The sequence below is a fragment of the Blennius ocellaris genome (genome assembly GCF_963422515.1).
Source record: "Blennius ocellaris genome assembly, chromosome: 1".
Taxonomy (NCBI): Eukaryota; Metazoa; Chordata; class Actinopteri; order Blenniiformes; family Blenniidae; genus Blennius; species Blennius ocellaris.
The window spans coordinates 19,821,731-19,842,245 of record NC_137650.1 but is presented as its reverse complement, the minus strand read 5'-3'; the positions used below and the strand labels follow the sequence as shown (position 1 = coordinate 19,842,245).

Genomic DNA, 20,515 nt, shown 5'->3' with positions numbered 1-20,515 from the left:
TGATGTTTGGAAAGCATAATCAAACATCACAGGCACGGATAAGAAATTAAACATTTCTATGACATATTAGGCACTGAAACATGCATACATTTAGATTGAGGCAATAGAGCTTTAGTGGTTCACAAAAAGGTTTTGACGCCTAAAGTTAGCGTCAACTTACAGTTTTAATCTGATAAGTCGACTAAACCTTTTTCTGATACTTCGATCAACAAATCTGACTTGGGTAACTCAGCTGCCAATTGGATGAGCCACTAAGGTGGCATTAACTCTTCAGGTATCGCATTAAGTGTAGACAGACAGAGTCCCTCAGTGTCGGTGGTTGCTCTCCAGAGCATTCAGACAACAGACTGCTGTTGTCGTTGCTTTGACATCACGTCTCAGAAAGCGCAGACGAGCTGTACAGAGTGGCAGAGCCTCTCGGGGTGATTCATCGAGTGACGCCAATAAATTATTCATGAAGGCTGTCCTTTTGGTTAGGCTGCAAATCTAAGGAAGTGCATGACATGACAAATAATAACAAGGTGAAACTTTAAATTACATTACTTGTAGCGCAAACGTTTGGTTTGTTGTCTAAGCGTTCAGTCACAAAACAAGCTCTCTCCCACAGTGGGGGGTGGGGTGTGAAATCAGATCTGTCATTTGTCCCTTAACAAAAGTACGAGAGAACAATAAAAAGCTGCAGCTGGGTGAAAAGAAGGAAACATGAGGTCATGGACTTAAACAAACTGCTTTAAGAGGCATACTGTTGTACACATTTCCAGTATAGATAGATGCTCGAGTGAAAACATCTGCACGATACAAGAGCCTCACTTAATACATCCAAGGAAATATTTTCAGCGATAGCCTCCGACACCCTGACTTCATGCTCTCAAACTGCATGATACAGAAACTGGAGTTTCCTTTTCTTTTTGTCTTCAACCTCAAAAAGCAAAACCAGTATTCTAAACAACGGCACAGCTGGAGAAATTATATTTCATACTTAAATGTGTCAGCCAACCACAACATCCTTTTATTGTGTGAATGTGGAAGGCACTCACACATAAGTGATCTTCATTATTATTATTATGACTTCTTTGCTGCGGCACTACATCTCCTGCAATGTTCAAATATCAAAACGTGCAGCTTGTTCATGAAAGGGCTGCTTTGCTATGTTTTTTTTTAATTTTTTTAATGTCTTTAACTGTTTCAAAATAAATCACGATACAACTATGAAAACATGTCCCATGTCCTCACGGCTGATTGCAGTGAGCAGCTGGTAATCAGGCTTTCTGTTGAACTCAGTGATGAACCATCATGATAATCAGGTGTGTTAAAGGAGGGAGACATGGAAAACGTGCAGGGCTGCGGCCCTCCAGGACCCGAGTTTGACACCTCTGATCTACGGGATAATCGGCCGACTTTAGTCCCGATAGATTTTAGTGTGGTGAGCTGCGTACACCCTATGAGATCAGAAGAGGAAGATCTTGTGCGATCTGTCTTTGGTGATCATCAAGTGTGTGGTCTCTTGATCTGTGAAGATTTTAAAAATCCTATAGTGTGTGCCAGGCTATAGTGTGTGGTGAGCTCTTAACACACCCCACACCACAGGAAAATCAGACACGACTTTTTTTTCTTTCTTTTTTTTTACAGACATCCGACATTCGGGCCTGTGCTCCGGATGTTCGGGAGGAGGAAAGCGGGACAAAAATCGGCCTGATTATCCTGTAGTGCCGGGGTGCCCAAACTCTGTCCTGGAGGGCCCAAGTCCTGCAGGGTTTAGCTCTATCCCAGTTGCAGCACAGCTCATTGCAATGAGGGGCTTGTTAATTGGCTTTTCCTACAACCTCTGTGATGACATTAGATCATTAGATTCAGGTGTGCTGAAGCACGGAGAGAACTAAAACATCCAGGACCGAGTTTGGGCTCCCCTACTGTATCGTGTACCCAGTGTCCTTCCCACAACCCCTCCTCGCTCTTCCTCCATCAATGGATTTGTCTCCAGTGCGTGAGCCACACCAGCCAATCACTGTACCTGGTCGGCTGCCGCTCACACATCTCAACCAATGAGCGGCCAGGGAGTGGGCGTGGCCTATTCTCCCTCTCGCTCCCTTTCTCCCTCGCGCTCTGCCTCCTGCAGACAAACTTGCTGTCTCACTCTCCACTGAGTCTCAGTCACTCAGAAGACTTCGCACCGCGTGAAGCTGCTCTGTCTATTTTAAACCGGGATATTTTTCTTCTTCTCCATCTCCCGCGGTGTGTGACTTAACTTTTTTTTTCTTTTTTTCTTTTTTTTTTTCCACTTTGGGATCTTTCTCCATCTGCATCTGCTCGGTTGAGTGAGTGTGTATGAGGAGTGTGTGAGACAGAACAAGGAGCAGGATGATTGCAGCACAGCTACTAGCCTATTACTTCACTGAACTCAAGGATGACCAGGTTAAAAAGGTGAGTTCTATCTGTTTTCACTGCTTTAATTTTTGATGCGCGCGCGTGTGTGTGTGTGTGTGAGAGAGCGAGAGAGAGAGTGTGTGTGAGGGGAGAACCACATGTGCAGTAAAGGTCACAGAGTTTACTTTACAGTCTTCATCATTTCTTCCAGGAAGTGAATGAAAACTTCATATTGCTGGGGGCGGGGGAGTTTTGTTTTCTTCTTTTTCTCTCACACTTGACAAACTGCCCACGGGAGTGTTATTGTTGTCAGATGGTAAGAAGTCAGTGTAATTAGTAGCATGATGTAAGATTTGGGAGGAAAGTTACTTCAATGGTCATCGAGGCTGTTTTGTGTCCATGTTAAAATGATACTAACGCTTTCATTTCCCACCGAGAAGCTCGACAGACCAGGAAGAGGAAGTGTTCAGTTTAGTGTTGATGTGGTAGATATGGTCCATCACCCTTCTAAGTAGGAACATTTCTGTGCACGGTAGTGGGATGAACAACATCCCATAGTTTGTTATGTATTCAGAGTGGCCAGAAGTTAAAGGGTTGCAATGTGTTTTGCTAGATATTACTTGTGAAACTGGTTTTTCCAGCTTCTTTAAGGAAAAAAAAAAAATTGTAAGAGTGACTGAGTAGGAATGTATCCAAAAATGTAATATGAGGCGAACACAGTGAATGTGAGTCTTTCATAACTTCTCAGCAGAGCACCCCCCCCCCCCCCATAGCAACACTCCCAAACACAGACCTCCTGGTTTCATCACACTTTGTCGTCATTAGTGTTTCATGTGTCTATTAAAATTAATCATGCATTTGGTCTTTTCCCGATCTACCCATACCTTCTGAGTCAGTGTGCCCTGAAAGCTTCTTTTTTTTCTTCCTGGAAATCAACAGTGTTGGTATATACTCACATTGTCCTTCGAGAAGTACAGCTGAGTCAGATGAGACTAAACTACTTCCAGACGTTCATTCTCCCTTTACTCATTTGTGGTGTGCCTTACCTAGGCACGTCCTGCATGGAGCCGTGTGCCTTTAAGGTCGCTCTCTGATGATGTCAGGCATCAGCAGACTCTACATCAAACAATCTTTCCTTCCTACCAAAGTATGGCACAAACGCACTCCCTTCATCCTCTTAAATCTTTTTTTTTTGCTCACTGCCGCCGGTTAAACCTGGTTACGTTTGGCCACCCTTGTCGTAGGCTGCAACACGCAGAGCGGTCGCTCCCAGCTGTGCCTGCTGTGTCAAAGTCGGGTCACGGTCTGTGAAGGCGCAAAGACATCCAGGATCTGATGTAATGCAACACATCACCTGCTCTCTTTACTCCCGCTCTCTTCCTCGAGCTGCTTCCCTAAAATAGGCCAGCTTTGAACCATGTGACCATAGGTGACGGGAGGAGAAGGCTTACACCCATACACACACCCACACACACACTCCTCTGCAATGTCAGGTGCGGCTGCTCGGGAGACTACTGTGCCAGCCTTCACAAAACTTTCCCTCAAGGAAATCGGACATCCAAACTGGTTTCTATCCTATAATGATAAAGACTCATCTGTCCAATGTCGGTGGGAATCGGTGAGCCCAATGTGCACTGCAGTGTCCTTGTCCGCACTGTCTGCGACACTGTACAGTGTTGGTGGGCACCTAAAGCAGTGTACAGTTTGTAGGGGGGGGGGGGGGGGGGGGGAGGATAAGTGAAGGTGGAGAGGAGAGGACAGTATTTTTCCACATGGTGACACTGTGTGTGCATGTGGACATTTGCATACACAGTGGAGTCAGGTTTCAGCGCTGCCCCAAGCAGCCTCGTGGCGACGAGGAGAGGGCATTGTTGTGAGGACGACGGCCAACCGAAGGGCCAGGAGGAAGGAGAAAAGGGGGAAGGAGAAAGGAGGGCGGGAGATGCAGAAAATGTGAGCTCTTATTGAAACTTGAGCTGAGCTTGAGGCAGTGTCATAGAAAGTTGTGTCAGAACTGTCTTTAGGGTCAAACGTGGCCTTTTCAAACTCCTGCACGCAAATCGTAGACGTCCTTCCACAGTAAATCTCACTTTTCTCAGCATTGGGCGACAAAGCAAACTTAATCAATCACCTTGGGGAATTTCCTTCCCTGCATTCTACTCATCCTGTTCTTACACATTTAATCCATTCTCTTCATAGTTAACATACTTGTTGGGGTGGGCTGCCACAGTACGGCACTCTGGGTAGCTGACCGGGGGTCAAGGGCCTCGTTTAGGGCCCCACATTGACCCTTGCACACTTCCAATTCCAAGTCTGCCTCTCTAACCTCTGTCGCCACTGACCACAAGAAAATCCCCCACAGAACAGGACCCCTCCCCTTTTTTTTCTGTGAAGGAATAAGGTTTATTGTGAAAGCAGAAAATTATATTTTGTCATTTTGAGCAATGTTTTTCTGTTCAACCCACAGCAGATATTGTATGTCGGATAATCTTATCCCCCTGCTACAAAAAAGTGCTTCGACGACTTCCGAGCCGTTTGCTGATTCAGGGATGCTGATGACGACGTTCCTGTGGATGGGACTGAGTTCAGGCTGGGATTCAGTGCAGTATTTTCGTACAGAACCATGGACAACAGCTACTTTTAATCCTCTTCATTGTTCCTAGAATCGGGCAGGGCACACATTGTTATTTTAGACAAGCTAAGAAAGCTTTCTAATTTAATTAAGAACGCATTGTCATTTTAAACAGGCCATTAGAATAGGAACACAGCCTTATGCAAGCGTTTAAGCTTGGAGTATAATGGATCATCATAACTAGTGAGTTGGCTTCTTTCGAAAATGAAAAGACTATTTGCTGTGAAGGTGTGTAATACGTTTTGGATTTTTTTTGGGTTTGAGTAACCAGGAAACATTGTGTTAATGAGTGGATTATTTGTGATGCAGGACAGAGTGGCAGCTGGCGTCCAAAGGGAGGTTTGGCTGTTGAAATGGCCCCGGGCATTAAACTTGAACTGATCTGTTTACATCAGCTGATCCTTGAGTGGTGCACATGACCTGCACTAAATAAAGTCGTGCTTCATTTGTTCATTCACAAAAGCTGAAGGGGGGGAGGGGTGTAGAGGGGTCACTAAATATCCACTCATTGCACAGTTAAACAAATATATTAACAAGCAGGTGACTTCAGTCTTTTCAGAAGGAAGCCAATGATGGGAGCGATTAACACTAATGGATCACTGTTTGTTGACTTTAACTCTGCTTCTCGCATAGCGTCATTTTATATGACATCTTCACAAGTGTCCTGCTTAAATCGGCTCATTTCTTTATCGAAATTAGCTTTTATAACAAGATCAGATTGTTTTGCTAGAGCTGTATGAATCCAACCATTTCAATCCCTAAACTGAATAACTGTACACGGACCTTTGATAATCAGTGGCATCATCACCATTCTCCACTGCCGACAGACGTATAGACGGAATATGTGAAAGACGAGGTGTTAAGTCTGTGTGAGTTCGTGTAAATGAAGTAACAGATGCTTGAATGTTCACCGCGGCAATTCGAGCAGTTATTCCTGACATGCACCGACGTGTCAGGGACGTTGTAATGTTCCTTAAAAGAGGGTGAAATACAGCCCAGCACATGGCTCTGCGTGTGGTTGTGATGTGTCCCGGTTTACAGCACTAAATGAAGATTATTGATTGTATGGTGGTGAGAGGTTACATTTCCTCAGCTGTGAACTCCTGTCTGGAAAGAGCATGTGCTCATGAGCTCCCATCCCAGAAGCAGACTCTACATTTAGACCCAGTATAGGGAATGTAGTGCCCACAGTGTCGCTAACATTTAGTGTTCATGCGACTAAACTATTGTCTTGGCTCTCAACTTTACGAGTTTGAAACCAAATAGTTTTTCAGTTTCATCATACAACTCAACAATGGGTTCTATTTCCACCAGCCTGCATTAATTGTAAAACGCACCTCTTGTTTAAGGGTGATAATCCATTCAGCCATCTATTCTACTGCTTAATCCCACTTTATGTTGGATAAAGTCGATGGTTCATCACAGAGATACACACTCGCGGGCAATTTTACACTTGCCAATTGATCCCGGTCACATTGTTTTGGATGGTTGGAGGAAGCCAGAGTTATCAGAGGAAACATGTACATGACTGGACTCAAACTGGGGAATGGCCTGAGGTGTGAGTGCCGTGCAGCACTAAAAAAACAATAAATACCTCAAACATCATAAAGCAACCAGAGTAAGTGCCATTAGGCAGAGTCTCGAACTGTAGAGGGTGCCATCAGAAAGAATTTCAAAAAGTAATAAATATATTTACCACTAATCATCCTTGTTCGAGTGGGATGTCCTGATAGTCAAGGTCGCAGAAGCACCCATACTTCATGTGTCTTCGCCGAATCTAGAAGTGCAATTTCAACAACTTTCTTGATGTAAATGTGAAAAGCTACACGTTCTGAATGGCACAAAAGTAAACCTCTGCAACTTCACCATCCATGGAGCCGTCATCTGCTATTACACTTCTGTTGTAACTCTTTGGAAGGCAGGTGGAATGAAAAAGCAAAGTGCTTCAGTAAATTAAAGAAAAATCCTTTGACTATCAGGTGCAGGTGGGAACTAACAAAGCACCAGAGCGCATGACCTTGCTTTGTCCTACAGAAAGTCAGTCCAAGTGTCCGTAATATGTTGTTGTATATGGCTGTCTTGAAATTCCTCCCATTCTTTCAACGAAGACCCATTGCATCAAAAGTTAATTTTGTTCTCTGGTGTCACCTTGGGAATCCATTTTATTGACCAGCAGATGCCGAGCCTTTCCTGTAAGTTTGCTCACGCCCTGATTTGTCACAGGTCTGAACAACTTACCAACCACCAGAGGAAATGGGGAACTCATGAAAAACAGGAAAGCATAGCAATCCCCTCAGAAGTTTCAAATATGAGTCAAACAAGTGAATTACTCTCTGGACACGTTGCAGAGATCACGAGCATTATTGGTCTGTGAATCTTGTTTTTTTTTTTTTTTTTATGTGCTCTTTCGCCTGTGAATGTTTAACGGATCACACAAATGGTGCTGCAGTTGTGACTTGCTTTGATCCTTTCCACATCGCTAACCTTTAATTCACCTCAGCTGTTGGTGGGTAGTATTCTGCCGTTGGTCTCACACGGAGCGCCTCTTTTCTTCATCACACATGAGTGACGCAACACTGGGGTTTACCAGGATTGTTTAACATCCTGTTCCTGAAACATGACGGGGCTGGTCGGGCTGTTCATGGCCTCTTGGAAAGGAGGCGCTTCAACAGGCAACCTTTACGCACACGACTGTTACTTCAAGGGATTTTGCTTGTTTGATGAACATTGAAAGTGTCATTACCTTTCTTTACAAGGAACAAGTTTCTTTCCTGCGCTATTGTTTTCTAACGGGGCAGAGTGACACATCCTGTTCTGTTCCTGGTCACGCTGTGGGTCAATGATGAGTCAGTACTATATATACAGTGACTGAACAATATGAACACACTATGAAGATTGCAATCTAAGAAATCCACTTGTATATTTGGTAATGAAGGAATATAAAAAAAAAGTTTATTGGGTAGCTATTACTCATTTCCCAGTAATATAGTTTTATTTCTGTCCTCTCAGAATCTGTATTGATGTTGGGCTGTAAAGTTACACACTCTCTGCTACGTCATGCTTGCACCATGCAAACACAATAAACCTGCCTAATTATAAACTGAGACGGGAAATAATGTTTATTTCACGTGCTAAACAACTGTTTTCTACAGATGAATGGTGTTAACAGTAAGCTGTTTACTTTCAGATTGATAAGTACCTGTACTCCATGCGTTTCTCTGACGAGACGTTAACGGACATCAAGCAGCGGTTTCGGAGGGAGCTGACCAAAGGACTGGCCCGGGACACCAATGCCACCGCTGCGCTGAAAATGCTGCCGACGTTTGTGAGATCAATCCCTGATGGATCAGGTCAGTACTTCTAAAATGTGTCACCAAATGTCAGAAGGGGTCAGGCTCTGCACACGGTGAAAAGGCCTTCTGGAAATGTAGGCTCTTATTTTGTCTGGAAGGAGAGGAGGAGTACAAAGAAAGTATGCAAACATGACTAAAACGGATGAGCCGGTGGGTTCTCGTGAACATCCATCCATCCATCCTGCCGTTTTAGTGTCCGATGAGGTCCAGCTTCGGGTTTCAGGGAGCTGTGGAGCATTCCGACTGGCAATGATTGAAGACTGGTTGAAGCCTGTTCCTGACTGTAAACAGCCAAATGACTCCATGCTGGGTAGTTTTAAGACTCTAATGACAGAATAAGTAACTTTGTCTGGCCAGTTCAGATTTTTTACAGTCATTCCTTTACTTTCCAGGCCCAAAGAGACAGAAACCCCTGCTCTGCATGTCTGTCTGGACATTTGCTCACAGACACGATCGATTGTCAAACCCGCCTGATGATCAATGCTTCGCGTCGGCCCACTTCTCTCCGTCCCCGTCATTATGTCACCGTCTACTGTGAGCTGACTAACCCTGCTCCACTGCAGACGCTCTGCCCTTCACGTGAATGTGACTCATGACTTTCCCCTCATATTGTACGTGCTGTACTTCGGGACAAAATAATCTGAACCCCTCAAAGTGAAGGCCACATTTCATTACCTCTGTCAGCCTGATGCCAGTGACGAAACGGCTCTGTCCACGTCACATGCGGACACAAATAGAAATCGACTCCGTTCTACGGCTTAAATTTTCTGCTTGAGGGCTGCAGATCCAGACACAACATCACACACGCATAAATCAGCGATTAACACTAATCCTGCTGGCAGTTTATGGGAGGATGGTGCAAAACGGCCCTAAAATTGCAACAGTGCCCAAACAAAGCACAGTTATATGGCACAGTGATAGCTGAATATCCAAGTTCATTTAAAAAATGAATAATTAATTATATTTACAGTAATATCCTCATTGTCAGATATTAATAGAGGCATGGAAGAGGGTAGGAATCTGCTCAGCACTGCAAACAATCCATCAAACTGTATTCCTGTAACACTGTTCATGTTGTTTCATATAAGTCAAAGTTCTAAACAGACAATTGGCAAGGACGTCAGACAAAATAAGTAAATGTATGAACGGATTAAAACGCAATGCAAGAATGAAACCAAATTCATTCAAAGAGCATTTTAAGGTTGTTGTTTGACATTTTTTTGAAATAAGAATGCAATGGAAAAAATACTAGTGCTGTCAATTGATTAAAAAAATGTATGAATTTTTGCAAAGTTTTCTGTAATTGCGATTAATCACATTGTTTTTCTCCTGAAGACTGAAGCTTGTAATGGATATTTATTGAGGGAAAAGGGTTTAGAGCCACAGAATTAATGTCGACTCAACACAGTCTATATTTAGACGTTGCATGAAACTGTTCCTCCCCAAGATCAGCAAAATAATAAACACATTAACAAAACCCAGACTTGTGTTACATGTTTATTTATTTGAGTGCAGAGCCACCACTTTTAATGTTTCTAGAAACGGTTATGAACTTATTACATGAACAAAGTGGCAATAATCTACTGTAATATATACATAAGATAAGATAAGATCGCCTTTATTAATCTCACAGTGGAGAAATGTACTTGTTCCATACAGCTCTTGAGGACACATGAGGAAAGGAGAGGAATGCAAACTGTTAGTAGAAAGGGCAAGGAAAGTGCACACAGTTAGTGGAATAGAGGTATCTTATATACAATTTTACAAATTAAAGTGACTTGGATAAAGTGTCCTAGGTGCAGGGTTGTTGCACATACTGTCACTGTTACTACACAGTCCTGTTGTACAGTCTGACAGCAGTGGGGATGAAGGACTTGCGGTAGCGCTCCGTCCTGCACTGAGGGTGTCTCAGTCTGCCACTGAGGGAGCTCCTCAGCTCCTCTACAGTCCCGTGCAGTGGGTGGGTGGTGTTGTCCATGATGGAGGTGGCCTTAGCGACCACCCTCCTGTCGCTTACCTCCTTCACAGAGTCCAGGGGGCAGCCCAGGACGGAGCTGGCCCTCCTGACCAGCTTGTCCAGTCGGTTCTTGTCCCGCTCTCTGCTGCCCGGGGCCCAGCACACGGCAGCGTAGTGGAGAGCAGAGGCCACCACAGAGTCATAAAAAGTCCTGAGCAGAGGCCTGCTCACTCCGAAGGACCTCAGTCTCCTCAGAAGGTGGAGGCGACTTTGGCCCTTCTTGTACAGGGCGTCGGTGTTGTGTGACCAGTCCAGTTTATTGTTGAGGTGAACACCCAGGTACTTGAAACTGTCCACCTCCTCAATGTCCTCCCCCTGGATGTTCACCGGATATATAGACACACACACACACAATATAGAAGAGAGCCAGGGAACGAGAGAAAGAGGATAAATTAATATTTTACCTGCAAGTCTTTCCTCCAACCTGCTGTTTTGCTGCGGAGTTACTACTGTGGTCGTAAAATTCGGCTTTTCAAAGTAAAGCTAATGGCTTTCACTTTCTCAATGAGTCATCAGGTAACTTTTAAAGGGACATTTTCTACCCTAATATTATTCCACTTAGTATTGTGCTGCTCTGTAGTCACAGTGCTGCATCCAGAGACGCTGCACATACTGCTGTTCCGGTAAGGGAGTTTAAAAAAAAACACACAAAAAAACGGAAGTAAACAAAACTATGTCAATTCCGTAAAATTTTCGCGAATTAAACTCTCAAACAAATTCATTAAATTAACGAGTTATTTTTGACAGCACTAAAAAATACAAATGAATGTCAAAAATGTTGAAATGAGTCAATTCCGAGCATGTTTTTAAACCAGATACATTTGGAAAATCTAAATCATTCACAGTATTTCTTGTTCTGCAGCAAAACACAAAACAGTCGGTTAAATCTGCAGCATGTTCACAAAAAACACACGGTGAAACATAAGAATCTCGCAAGTTATGTGCTGCTCAACTGCTTTCAGAGGAGTCGCTGAGAGAAAACTTTGGCTCTGAGACGAGACATCTGATTATAAATGCTGCTTCAGTCTTTTATTTAGGGTTAACATACTGTGCAACTCTTAGAGCTGTATTTGATTGCAAAACAGTGGCTGAGCACACTGATAAAATGTAACACACACACACATTCTGACATTTTCGGAGCTCCAGGTTTAAATCAGTATTTTGACCTGTATCACTTGGCTGAGGAAAGCGAATCTGAATATTAATGCTAAAATGTTTTTTCTGTTGCGTCAGTGTAAATGTCAGCTTCCACATGCATGTACCGAACTCACTTGTTGCTCTCTGCTCGCCACTCTCCCGGTCTCCCCACAGAGAAGGGAGACTTCATTGCACTGGATCTGGGTGGCAGTAACTTCCGGATTCTCCGTGTCAAAGTGAGCGATGAGAAGAAGCAGACGGTTCAGATGGAAAGTCAAATCTATGACACGCCAGAGGACATCATTCACGGCAGTGGGACCAGAGTAAGTTCACAAAAAATTCCAGACCTCCACCATGCGACGTGGTGCGTTTTAAGCTCCACATCAAACAGCCTCTCTCCCTCTCTCTCTCCTCCTCCTCCTCCTCCTCCGTTCCAGCTGTTCGACCACGTCGCAGAGTGTCTGGGCGACTTCATGGAAAAGCACAACATCAAAGACAAGAAGCTCCCAGTTGGTTTTACCTTCTCCTTCCCCTGCCACCAGACCAAACTGGATGAGGTAAACTATGGAGTCCAGTTAATGACGCGACTCCTTTTTAAAATTCAAATGAAACACGGTCAGGATTTTATAAGCAATAATTGGGGCCCGATCGAGGGTATTCAACAAAACCAAGACCTAACCCGATCCATTTGTTTACAGGGCTATCTATTAACCTGGACAAAGCGTTTCAAGGCCTGTGGAGTGGAAGGCATGGATGTTGTCAAGTTGCTCAACAAAGCCATCAAAAAACGAGGAGTGAGTTTCACCTTCATCTCATTTGAAGGCACAAATGCAGTGTTTTTTTTTTTTTTATATATTTTTGGTGTAAGTCACAGTGGGGATTAGGTGCACAGCCGATATGATCGTAGCTGTTAAAATCTCATGTGTGGACTCCGTTTCAGGATTATGACGCTGATATCATGGCGGTCGTGAATGATACTGTGGGAACCATGATGACCTGCGGGTTTGACGACCAGCGCTGTGAAGTCGGCATCATCATCGGTACTGTGCACTTGGTTACTTCTGGGGGAGATGAAGACGGTAGCGGGCATTTAATAGATTCCTCAACATACGGGGGCAGGAGATTGAGATACAAGCATTGGATTATCAGGTACGGGCACCAACGCTTGCTACATGGAGGAGCTGCGTCACATTGAACTGGTGGAGGGAGACGAGGGCCGGATGTGTGTGAACACGGAGTGGGGGGCATTTGGAGACGACGGCAGGCTGGAAGACATCAGGACGGAGTTTGACAGAGAAGTCGACCGAGGCTCCCTCAATCCCGGAAAGCAGCTGTAAGTTTAAATCACGATGTGACGACCTGGCGACAAGTGACGTACCCGCAAAGTTGAAACTATCCAAATGTGCCCACGAGTGCATTTATTGAACTCTGATCACGTTTGACACGAAAGCGTCTCGTTTGTGTCGGCCTCGTGTCGTAGATTTGAAAAGATGGTAAGCGGGATGTACCTGGGGGAGCTGGTTCGAATCATCCTGGTTAAAATGGCCAGAGAGAGCCTGCTGTTCGAAGGAAGAATTACACCGGAGCTGCTGACGAAAGGGAGGTTCAAAACGAAGCATCTCTCCGCCATAGAAAAGTAAGTGGTGGTGCAGATGCAGTGAAATATCTTTACTGTTTCAAATAGCGACACAACAGTAAATGACGTCAAATCTTTTCCTGTTGGTCTCATTCTCTCTGTTCTCGGCTGTTTTAGGAGTAAGGAAGGGTTGAACAAGGCAAGGGAGATCTTAACAAAACTGGGCGTAGAGCCTTCCACTGACGACTGCATCGCTGTGCAGCATGTACGTATCCTTCAACATGGCACAGCAACGCCACCATGCAAAATCATCCATATTTTATTCTTCCATTCGAACGATTTCAAGCTCGGAAAGGAACAAAAATAAAATGTAAAATTAAACCTGTGTATGTTTACGTCTTGACTTGTGTGAGGAATGTGTAACGTATGAAGGGCGACATTTTCATTTACTGTTTTTTGGGGTTTTTTTTTAAATGAGATTTTTAACTCCCCGATCAATATTTCTTCTTCTTTCTTCAGGTTTGTACTATTGTGTCTTTCCGCTCCGCCAACCTGATCGCTGCCACGCTGGCGGGCATCCTGATGAGGCTAAAGGAGAACAAAGGGGTCGCTCGTCTCCGGACCACTGTGGGCATCGATGGCTCCCTCTACAAAATGCATCCACAGTGAGTGTCAATGACAATAAATACAAATTGTGTGCTTATTGTGTATCTCCTCTCATGATTTTCTTTAATTGGCTTTAAAAATGAATTAAAAAAATTCACCAGCAACACATTGAAAAGACCTTTCAAGGGCCATATTTGTATTAGTTAATGGGATATTGGCCACAAAACAAAAAGCCCAGATTACTTGATAACATTGTTGAAAGTTCCTATCCGTTTCAGGTACTCCCGCCGTCTTCATAAGACGGTCCGGCGTTTGGTCCCCGACTCTGATGTCCGCTTCCTCCTGTCGGAGAGCGGCAGTGGAAAAGGGTCCGCCATGGTGACGGCTGTGGCCTACAGACTCGCCGAGCAGTCGCGGCAAATCGCCGAAATCCTTTCCGAATTCCAGCTGACGAAGGAGCAGCTGCTGGAGGTGAGGAGACGGAGCGATGCAACGGTGTGGCCGTTCGGCTCTACACGTCGGCGCAAGATTTACCCCGACTTGTACATTCCTTGTTGTCTTCAGGTGAAGGCTCGAATGAGAACAGAGATCCAGAATGGCCTTTCAAAGAGCACTCAGGACTCTGCTACTGTCAAAATGCTGCCAACCTTTGTACGAAGCACACCCGATGGCTCAGGTAACGCACGCACACACACACTGAAACATGTTTACAATTAGTTGCTACTAAAGTAATGGTACAGTATTGTTACTTTATGACATGTAATGTAAAGGTTTTATTTGATTTTTTTTTTGTAACTTCATGCTTTTGTTTGTTGTTTCTCTCGAATTCCCTCCTAATTGTCCCCTCATTTGCTGAATTGTGCGTAACGCTGGGTGGGAAAAGTGTTCTCCCACTCGTGTAAGACTTGAACTGGACAAAACACAATAATTTCTAAAATCAAAATAAAGCGGAGCTGTCGCCTCTCGGGCACCAGAAGTCAAACTTGTAATTAACTTTTTATTCTCACACGGAATACAGTTTACTTCTAGTGATAAGTTGACGCTTCACTTCACCTTTATTTTCCTGTATGTTTCTAAAATAGATTGATCACATCATTATTATGTAATATCATCATTGTTAACAGTAGCAACTGAATTGACTTTTTATAAGGGAACATTTTTCTGATTCATTTGGGAATGGATGCCTCTTGTATTTTTTGATGTTCTCTATTTACTTCTTTTTTGGTTTTCCACATGTCCAGAGAATGGCGATTTCCTGGCTTTGGATTTAGGAGGAACAAATTTCCGAGTCCTGCTGGTCAAGATTCGCTCTGGTAAGAGGAGAACAGTGGAGATGCACAACAAGATCTACGCCATTCCTTTGGAAGTGATGCAAGGCACGGGCGAGGAGGTGAGACGACTCCTTCCTCTGCTCATGTGCACATTTAGATCCGACTGAAACCACATAAGCTTGAGCCACTGACACGGCAGACAGAAACATAAGGTGAAAAAGCTTTGAACCTCACCTTTGCCCTTTGAACTGTTACTTTAAAGATTAAGATGGCGGGGCAGCAGGTTTGAGTGTTTGTTGGTTCAGAAGTGACTAATGGGATTAAAGCTGAGACCAAGTTGAAGGGGTGTGTTGCTTGAGATCAGCATTGACTCGACAATCTTTAAAAGGTAGATTTGAACTTGTGCTGGCTGAAGTTAATCCGGTCTGCCACCTTTGACCAGTTGACCCACACTTTTCATGCTCGTGTAACTGCATACAATCTGATGATGAAGGAGAAAATAATTGTGTGGCATTTGTTTGCCTTTTGAGGGAGCCATGCGGTCAGTTCCTGACACACAATACAAGCCTGACATATTATGATTTAACTGCCTCATGTGACACACCTGAACATCAGATCACATTGCATTTAGTACAATAAAAAAAACGTTCGTGACTTTTGAAAGGTTCAATATTTTTTTTTTCTGTAATATCAGACAAAAGACACAAATTGAGCCTCCAAAGAATTGTGTAGATAAATGAGTCATTAGTGCCGAACATGTTGTTTTCTGTATTGCTTAATTTCACATTTTGGAATATGGGCCCATCTTGCAGCTGTTCGATCACATCGTCCACTGTATCAGTGACTTCTTGGACTACATGGGGATGAAGAACACTCGTCTTCCTCTGGGCTTCACCTTCTCGTTTCCCTGCCGGCAGACCAGCCTTGACGCTGTAGGTGTTCTGGTCTTACCTGCTCATACACACTCACTGATTGAAAGCGAGATTCACTTCAATATTACTTTTTTTTTTTTTTTTTTACACTGGGCCTCTTCAGCCAAAACAATACGGCACTGTTCTGAACCCTGAAACATGAGATTCAGGACCTGTCTGTTTCTGTCTGCAGGGCATTTTAGTGACGTGGACGAAAGGCTTTAAGGCCACAGACTGTGAAGGAGAGGATGTGGTGGGGTTGCTGAGGGAGGCCATCAAACGGAGAGAGGTAGGACCATTGGAAAGTGTCCTTTTCTCTTAAATTATGGCAACAATAATTGTAACTTCTTGTTACACCGTCTTCTCTGCTTAAGGAATTCGAGCTGGATGTGGTGGCAGTAGTCAACGACACAGTGGGAACAATGATGACCTGTGCCTATGAAGAACCCACCTGTGAGATCGGACTAATTGCTGGTCGGTTCACCTTTTTATTATGACTCTGTATGTTGCCCAGCCGCCTGTGTGCTCCGTGATTTCAATGGCTCTGTCGTCCAAAAGGCACTGGCAGCAACGCATGTTACATCGAGGAGATGAGGAACATCGAGATGATTGAGGGTGACGAGGGGCGCATGTGTGTCAACATGGAGTGGGGCGCTTTTGGAGACAACGGATGCCTTGACGACGTGAGGACCGACTACGACCGAGCTGTGGATGACTTCTCACTCAACCCAGGCAAACAAAGGTAAATACACACAACTTGTTTTCTTCGGTTCTAACACCAGCAGTATATCCTTATTCATATACTGATGGATTCCAATATATGTTGGCATGTGTATGAACGTTTGTGTTTTGTGCCCGTTTCTGTTTCGCATTGCAGATATGAGAAAATGTGCAGCGGCATGTACCTTGGGGAAATTGTGCGGAACATCCTCATCGACATGACGAAGAAAGGATTCCTGTTCAGAGGGCAAATTTCTGAAACCTTGAAGACCAGAGGCATTTTTGAAACAAAGTTTCTCTCACAGATCGAGAGGTAAAGATATGAGGACACCACAGTCATGTTTGCTTGCAACTTTAGAAAAATTAAAAGAATTTGGGATTCTTGTAATTTATGACAAGCATGGAAAAATGGGAAGCATCTGCTACAAATCCTCTTTGTTTTGAGTGAGGCTATTGATTGTTTTTTTTACATTTGTTCAATTTATTATCTCTTTTTGTTCATTTCTCCAGTGACAGACTGGCTCTGCTGCAGGTGAGATCGATCCTGCAGCACCTGGGACTGGACAGCACCTGTGATGACAGTATCATAGTCAAGAAGGTGAGCTCCTTCACAAACCATCGAATTCATACCTCATGTTCATACGAACATTGTTATATGTAACGCTCAAATTCTGGCAAAGAACCAAAGACCCATCCTTTCATTTCATCTGATATGCAAATTTTTCTGGCTCAGCCAACTGTTGGAATAATGACATTGTATTGTTACGGTCAGGTTTGTGGAGCAGTGTCACATCGTGCAGCTCAGCTGTGTGGCGCAGGAATGGCTGCCGTGGTGGATAAGATTAGAGAGAACCGAGGACTGGAACACCTGGACGTCACCGTGGGCGTGGACGGCACTCTGTACAAATTACACCCACAGTAAGTGGTTATTTGGTCATTGTGTATTTTTATTTATAGACGTCTTCCTGCCTGTTATACTTGATGGATAAGTGATTACGTTGACCCACATCTTGCTTAAAAGCATTACACAGTACTGTCTGTTCACTGAACTTCACAGATGTGGTTTTATGTAAAAGAGTTGTGGTGAAACTTTACGCTCACTTGTCATAAAAAACAAAACAAAAAAAACCTTTGGTTGCAATAACAAGAGCTCAGTGTTGACACCTAAATAAACAAATTGTTGTTCGACTCGTCAGACCTGTAGTTGGATAGTTTTTCTGGCTGCACACCAGCTTTGGCCAGAAATGAAGTGACGGGTGTCCGAGGTGGTTAACTGTCAACAGTCTTGTATTACTGGTTCGACTGCATTATTAGTGCTGCAGTCTCACCTGTGTATTCTTTAGACCAGACGAGGACAAATAAAAGCATGTAGGTCACTTCCAGCTCATGTCCTCCCACGCTCTCCTAATTTCCTTTCATATTTAAAGTATTGGTGTTATAAATAAGGTTTGATGATGGCCTTTTACAACATATTTGTGCCCGTTATCAAATTAAATCAATCTAAATGGTCATATTGTTTATTTCATGCTGGAAGAATCAAATGTGTTGATTAGTAATCAAAAATATACATTTAGTCATTTTCATTAAATTATCTTTAATTCTTTTGGTACATAATCTGGATCTCTGGTCGTCACTTTGACTTCCCTGTCTCACATTTTGTCCAATCTTTTGCCCACTCCCTAGTTTCTCTGGGATCATGCACCAGACGGTGACCGAACTGGCTCCCCAGTGCAACGTCAACTTTCTGCTGTCGGAGGACGGCAGCGGGAAAGGAGCCGCGCTCATCACGGCCGTGGGCTGCCGGCTGCGCCAGGAGCTGAACAACAAATAGAAAAGCCCCCATCTCGGTTATTTCCCCAATACGAGTTCCCTCCTTACTTTAGCCTCGCTCCTTTTTTCCCACCCACGGATTATTTCTTGTAAATCAAACAAGTCCAGTCAATACATCACGCACCTGTAGCTGCTTTAGAACATCTCCGTGACGAGGAGAAAAGGAGAAAACGTACTCTGTTGTCGTACGGAGAATCGGCTACTCTGTTGCAGTTAGATTACTCTTGATTTGCCATTGTGACAGTTACCTAAGGGTTTTACAATTTCGTGATGTCAAAAGGTTCAACTGATATTGGTGATAAAACATAATGTATAACTCCTGTACACACACACACACACACACTGTTGAGGTCAAGTTACCTTCAATGCCACCCTGTCTCCACCTGGAGGATTCCCCTGGTAACTGCAGCCTGGTACGATTTTCCTAATATGTCCAACAGGTTTAGTGGAAAAAGGGACACGAAAAAAAAAAAAATGTATTAGACCAAAGTTACCAAAGTGCGTCTGCTGTGCATGACTCGGTATGTCCAAGAAAAGATTGATGTTATTTAAATGTGGAATGAGATGAAAGGGAAGAATATATTTACTTAAAGCTTTGTGATGTCCTGCCCAGGTGCAGTTTGTCATGGATGCAGTGTTGCTATTTATTTTATATTGCCTTGGGAGATGTCAAAATACTGTTGAGGGAAGTTCACTCGGATGGACCAGGTCCTGAATGTTTGGGCAGAAACGTGGCCGGTGATAAACTCATGACTGGGGCTGGAATTTGCAAATTTCACATGTTTGCTGAATGTACATATTTGGTGAATTCTGAGACTGGAAAACCCTTTTGTTATTGTTCTTTCTTGTGAAATATACCCGTTGGTACGGATGCCAGCTGCTGATAAATCAGATTTAGGACTTCTGGCTACTTATCAGTTACTTAAAGCCGTGTGACGGGGATCTGGTTCTGTTTATAGATGAGAGAACAGCAGAATAGCAATGGCCAACCTGCATAAATGTTTAAGAACATGACAGAATCTGAAAGTGGTTGTGCAAATATTTTGGCTAGAAATCATATCTTCTCACTTCCTATGTGCTCTCAAAAGCTCAGGAAAGTTTAAGTGAACTACTGTAAGCTCATTCATGTAGCACACATCAAACAAAGAAATATTTATTTTCTATTTAATATAAGCAAACCAAATGTATTGATTTTGCTATAAATACTGCTCATTGAAAATACTTGTGAATGTACTCACTGGCATTGTCATGAGACGAACACACATGTAGAGGCTGGCCTTTTCAATTAAATATGAAGATAATTGACTGAGTATTTCTACACGGAGGTCATAAGTGAGGTTCCTATACTGTTTTTTTGCACGTTTGGATGACTTTTCAAAATGCACGGGTAGAATTTACTGCCCTTGTTTGAAAACAGATCAAATGTCAAGGAAACTAACAATCATTTCAAATGGCCAGCCTCAAAGCAATGTCCTTAATTCCCTGCTTTCAGGTTTTATCCTCAAAAAAGTCCCCACTTCACAATCATTGATTCTGTTCACAATTCCCCATACTGTATCTAATACTGTCAGTCACCAAATAAATCAAGCTTGTGCCCATATGGTGGTATTTCTGTGTTTGTGTACATATCAACCCGTTTGTCACTAATGTGTCTTAAACACAGCTTCATCCAGTTGCAGAATATTTGAGACTGACGGATCAGCCTCAAATACATGTTTGTTTGGGGTTTTTTGCTGAGAAGAAACTGGACAAGCCGACAGGGAGAACAAATGTTTTTCACCAAGTCCGTACCTTTGGTAGGAAACTAGAATATCTGGGGGAAAAAATCCACACATGCAGGGAGAATATTCCAATTTATGCCAAAAGGCTCCCAATCTTGAATTTATACATGGAATATTCTTGCACTGGGATCCAAGCTGAGTTGTCAGTAATGCAGCATTGGAAGCTATTTCACTGCTTGTACGACTGCAGTATTATTGGAATTGGCATATTCGAAACTAAACTGAATAAATGAAGATAAACACTGTGCTAAATGAAGCCCAGTCAGACCAGGGTTGTTGGATGCAGAAAGTTTCATGTCCTCAAAGACGGAACATGA

At 43.5% G+C, this 20,515-nt stretch overlaps 1 protein-coding gene across 1 annotated transcript; it reads left to right on the top strand.

Annotated features, from left to right (window-relative positions):
- Nucleotides 1-2,174: 2,174 nt before the first annotated feature.
- Nucleotides 2,175-20,015, top strand: hk1 (hexokinase 1). Its single transcript, XM_080494873.1, has 21 exons — nt 2,175-2,421; nt 8,184-8,346; nt 11,678-11,826; nt 11,941-12,060; nt 12,202-12,297; nt 12,444-12,543; nt 12,653-12,836; nt 12,984-13,139; nt 13,257-13,344; nt 13,599-13,744; nt 13,964-14,156; nt 14,250-14,361; nt 14,927-15,075; nt 15,769-15,888; nt 16,061-16,156; nt 16,242-16,341; nt 16,426-16,609; nt 16,745-16,900; nt 17,098-17,185; nt 17,360-17,505; nt 18,271-20,015. The coding sequence occupies exons 1-21, from the start codon at nt 2,359-2,361 to the stop codon at nt 18,416-18,418; spliced, it is 2,757 nt and encodes a 918-aa protein (XP_080350999.1). The 5' UTR covers nt 2,175-2,358; the 3' UTR covers nt 18,419-20,015.
- Nucleotides 20,016-20,515: the final 500 nt, after the last annotated feature.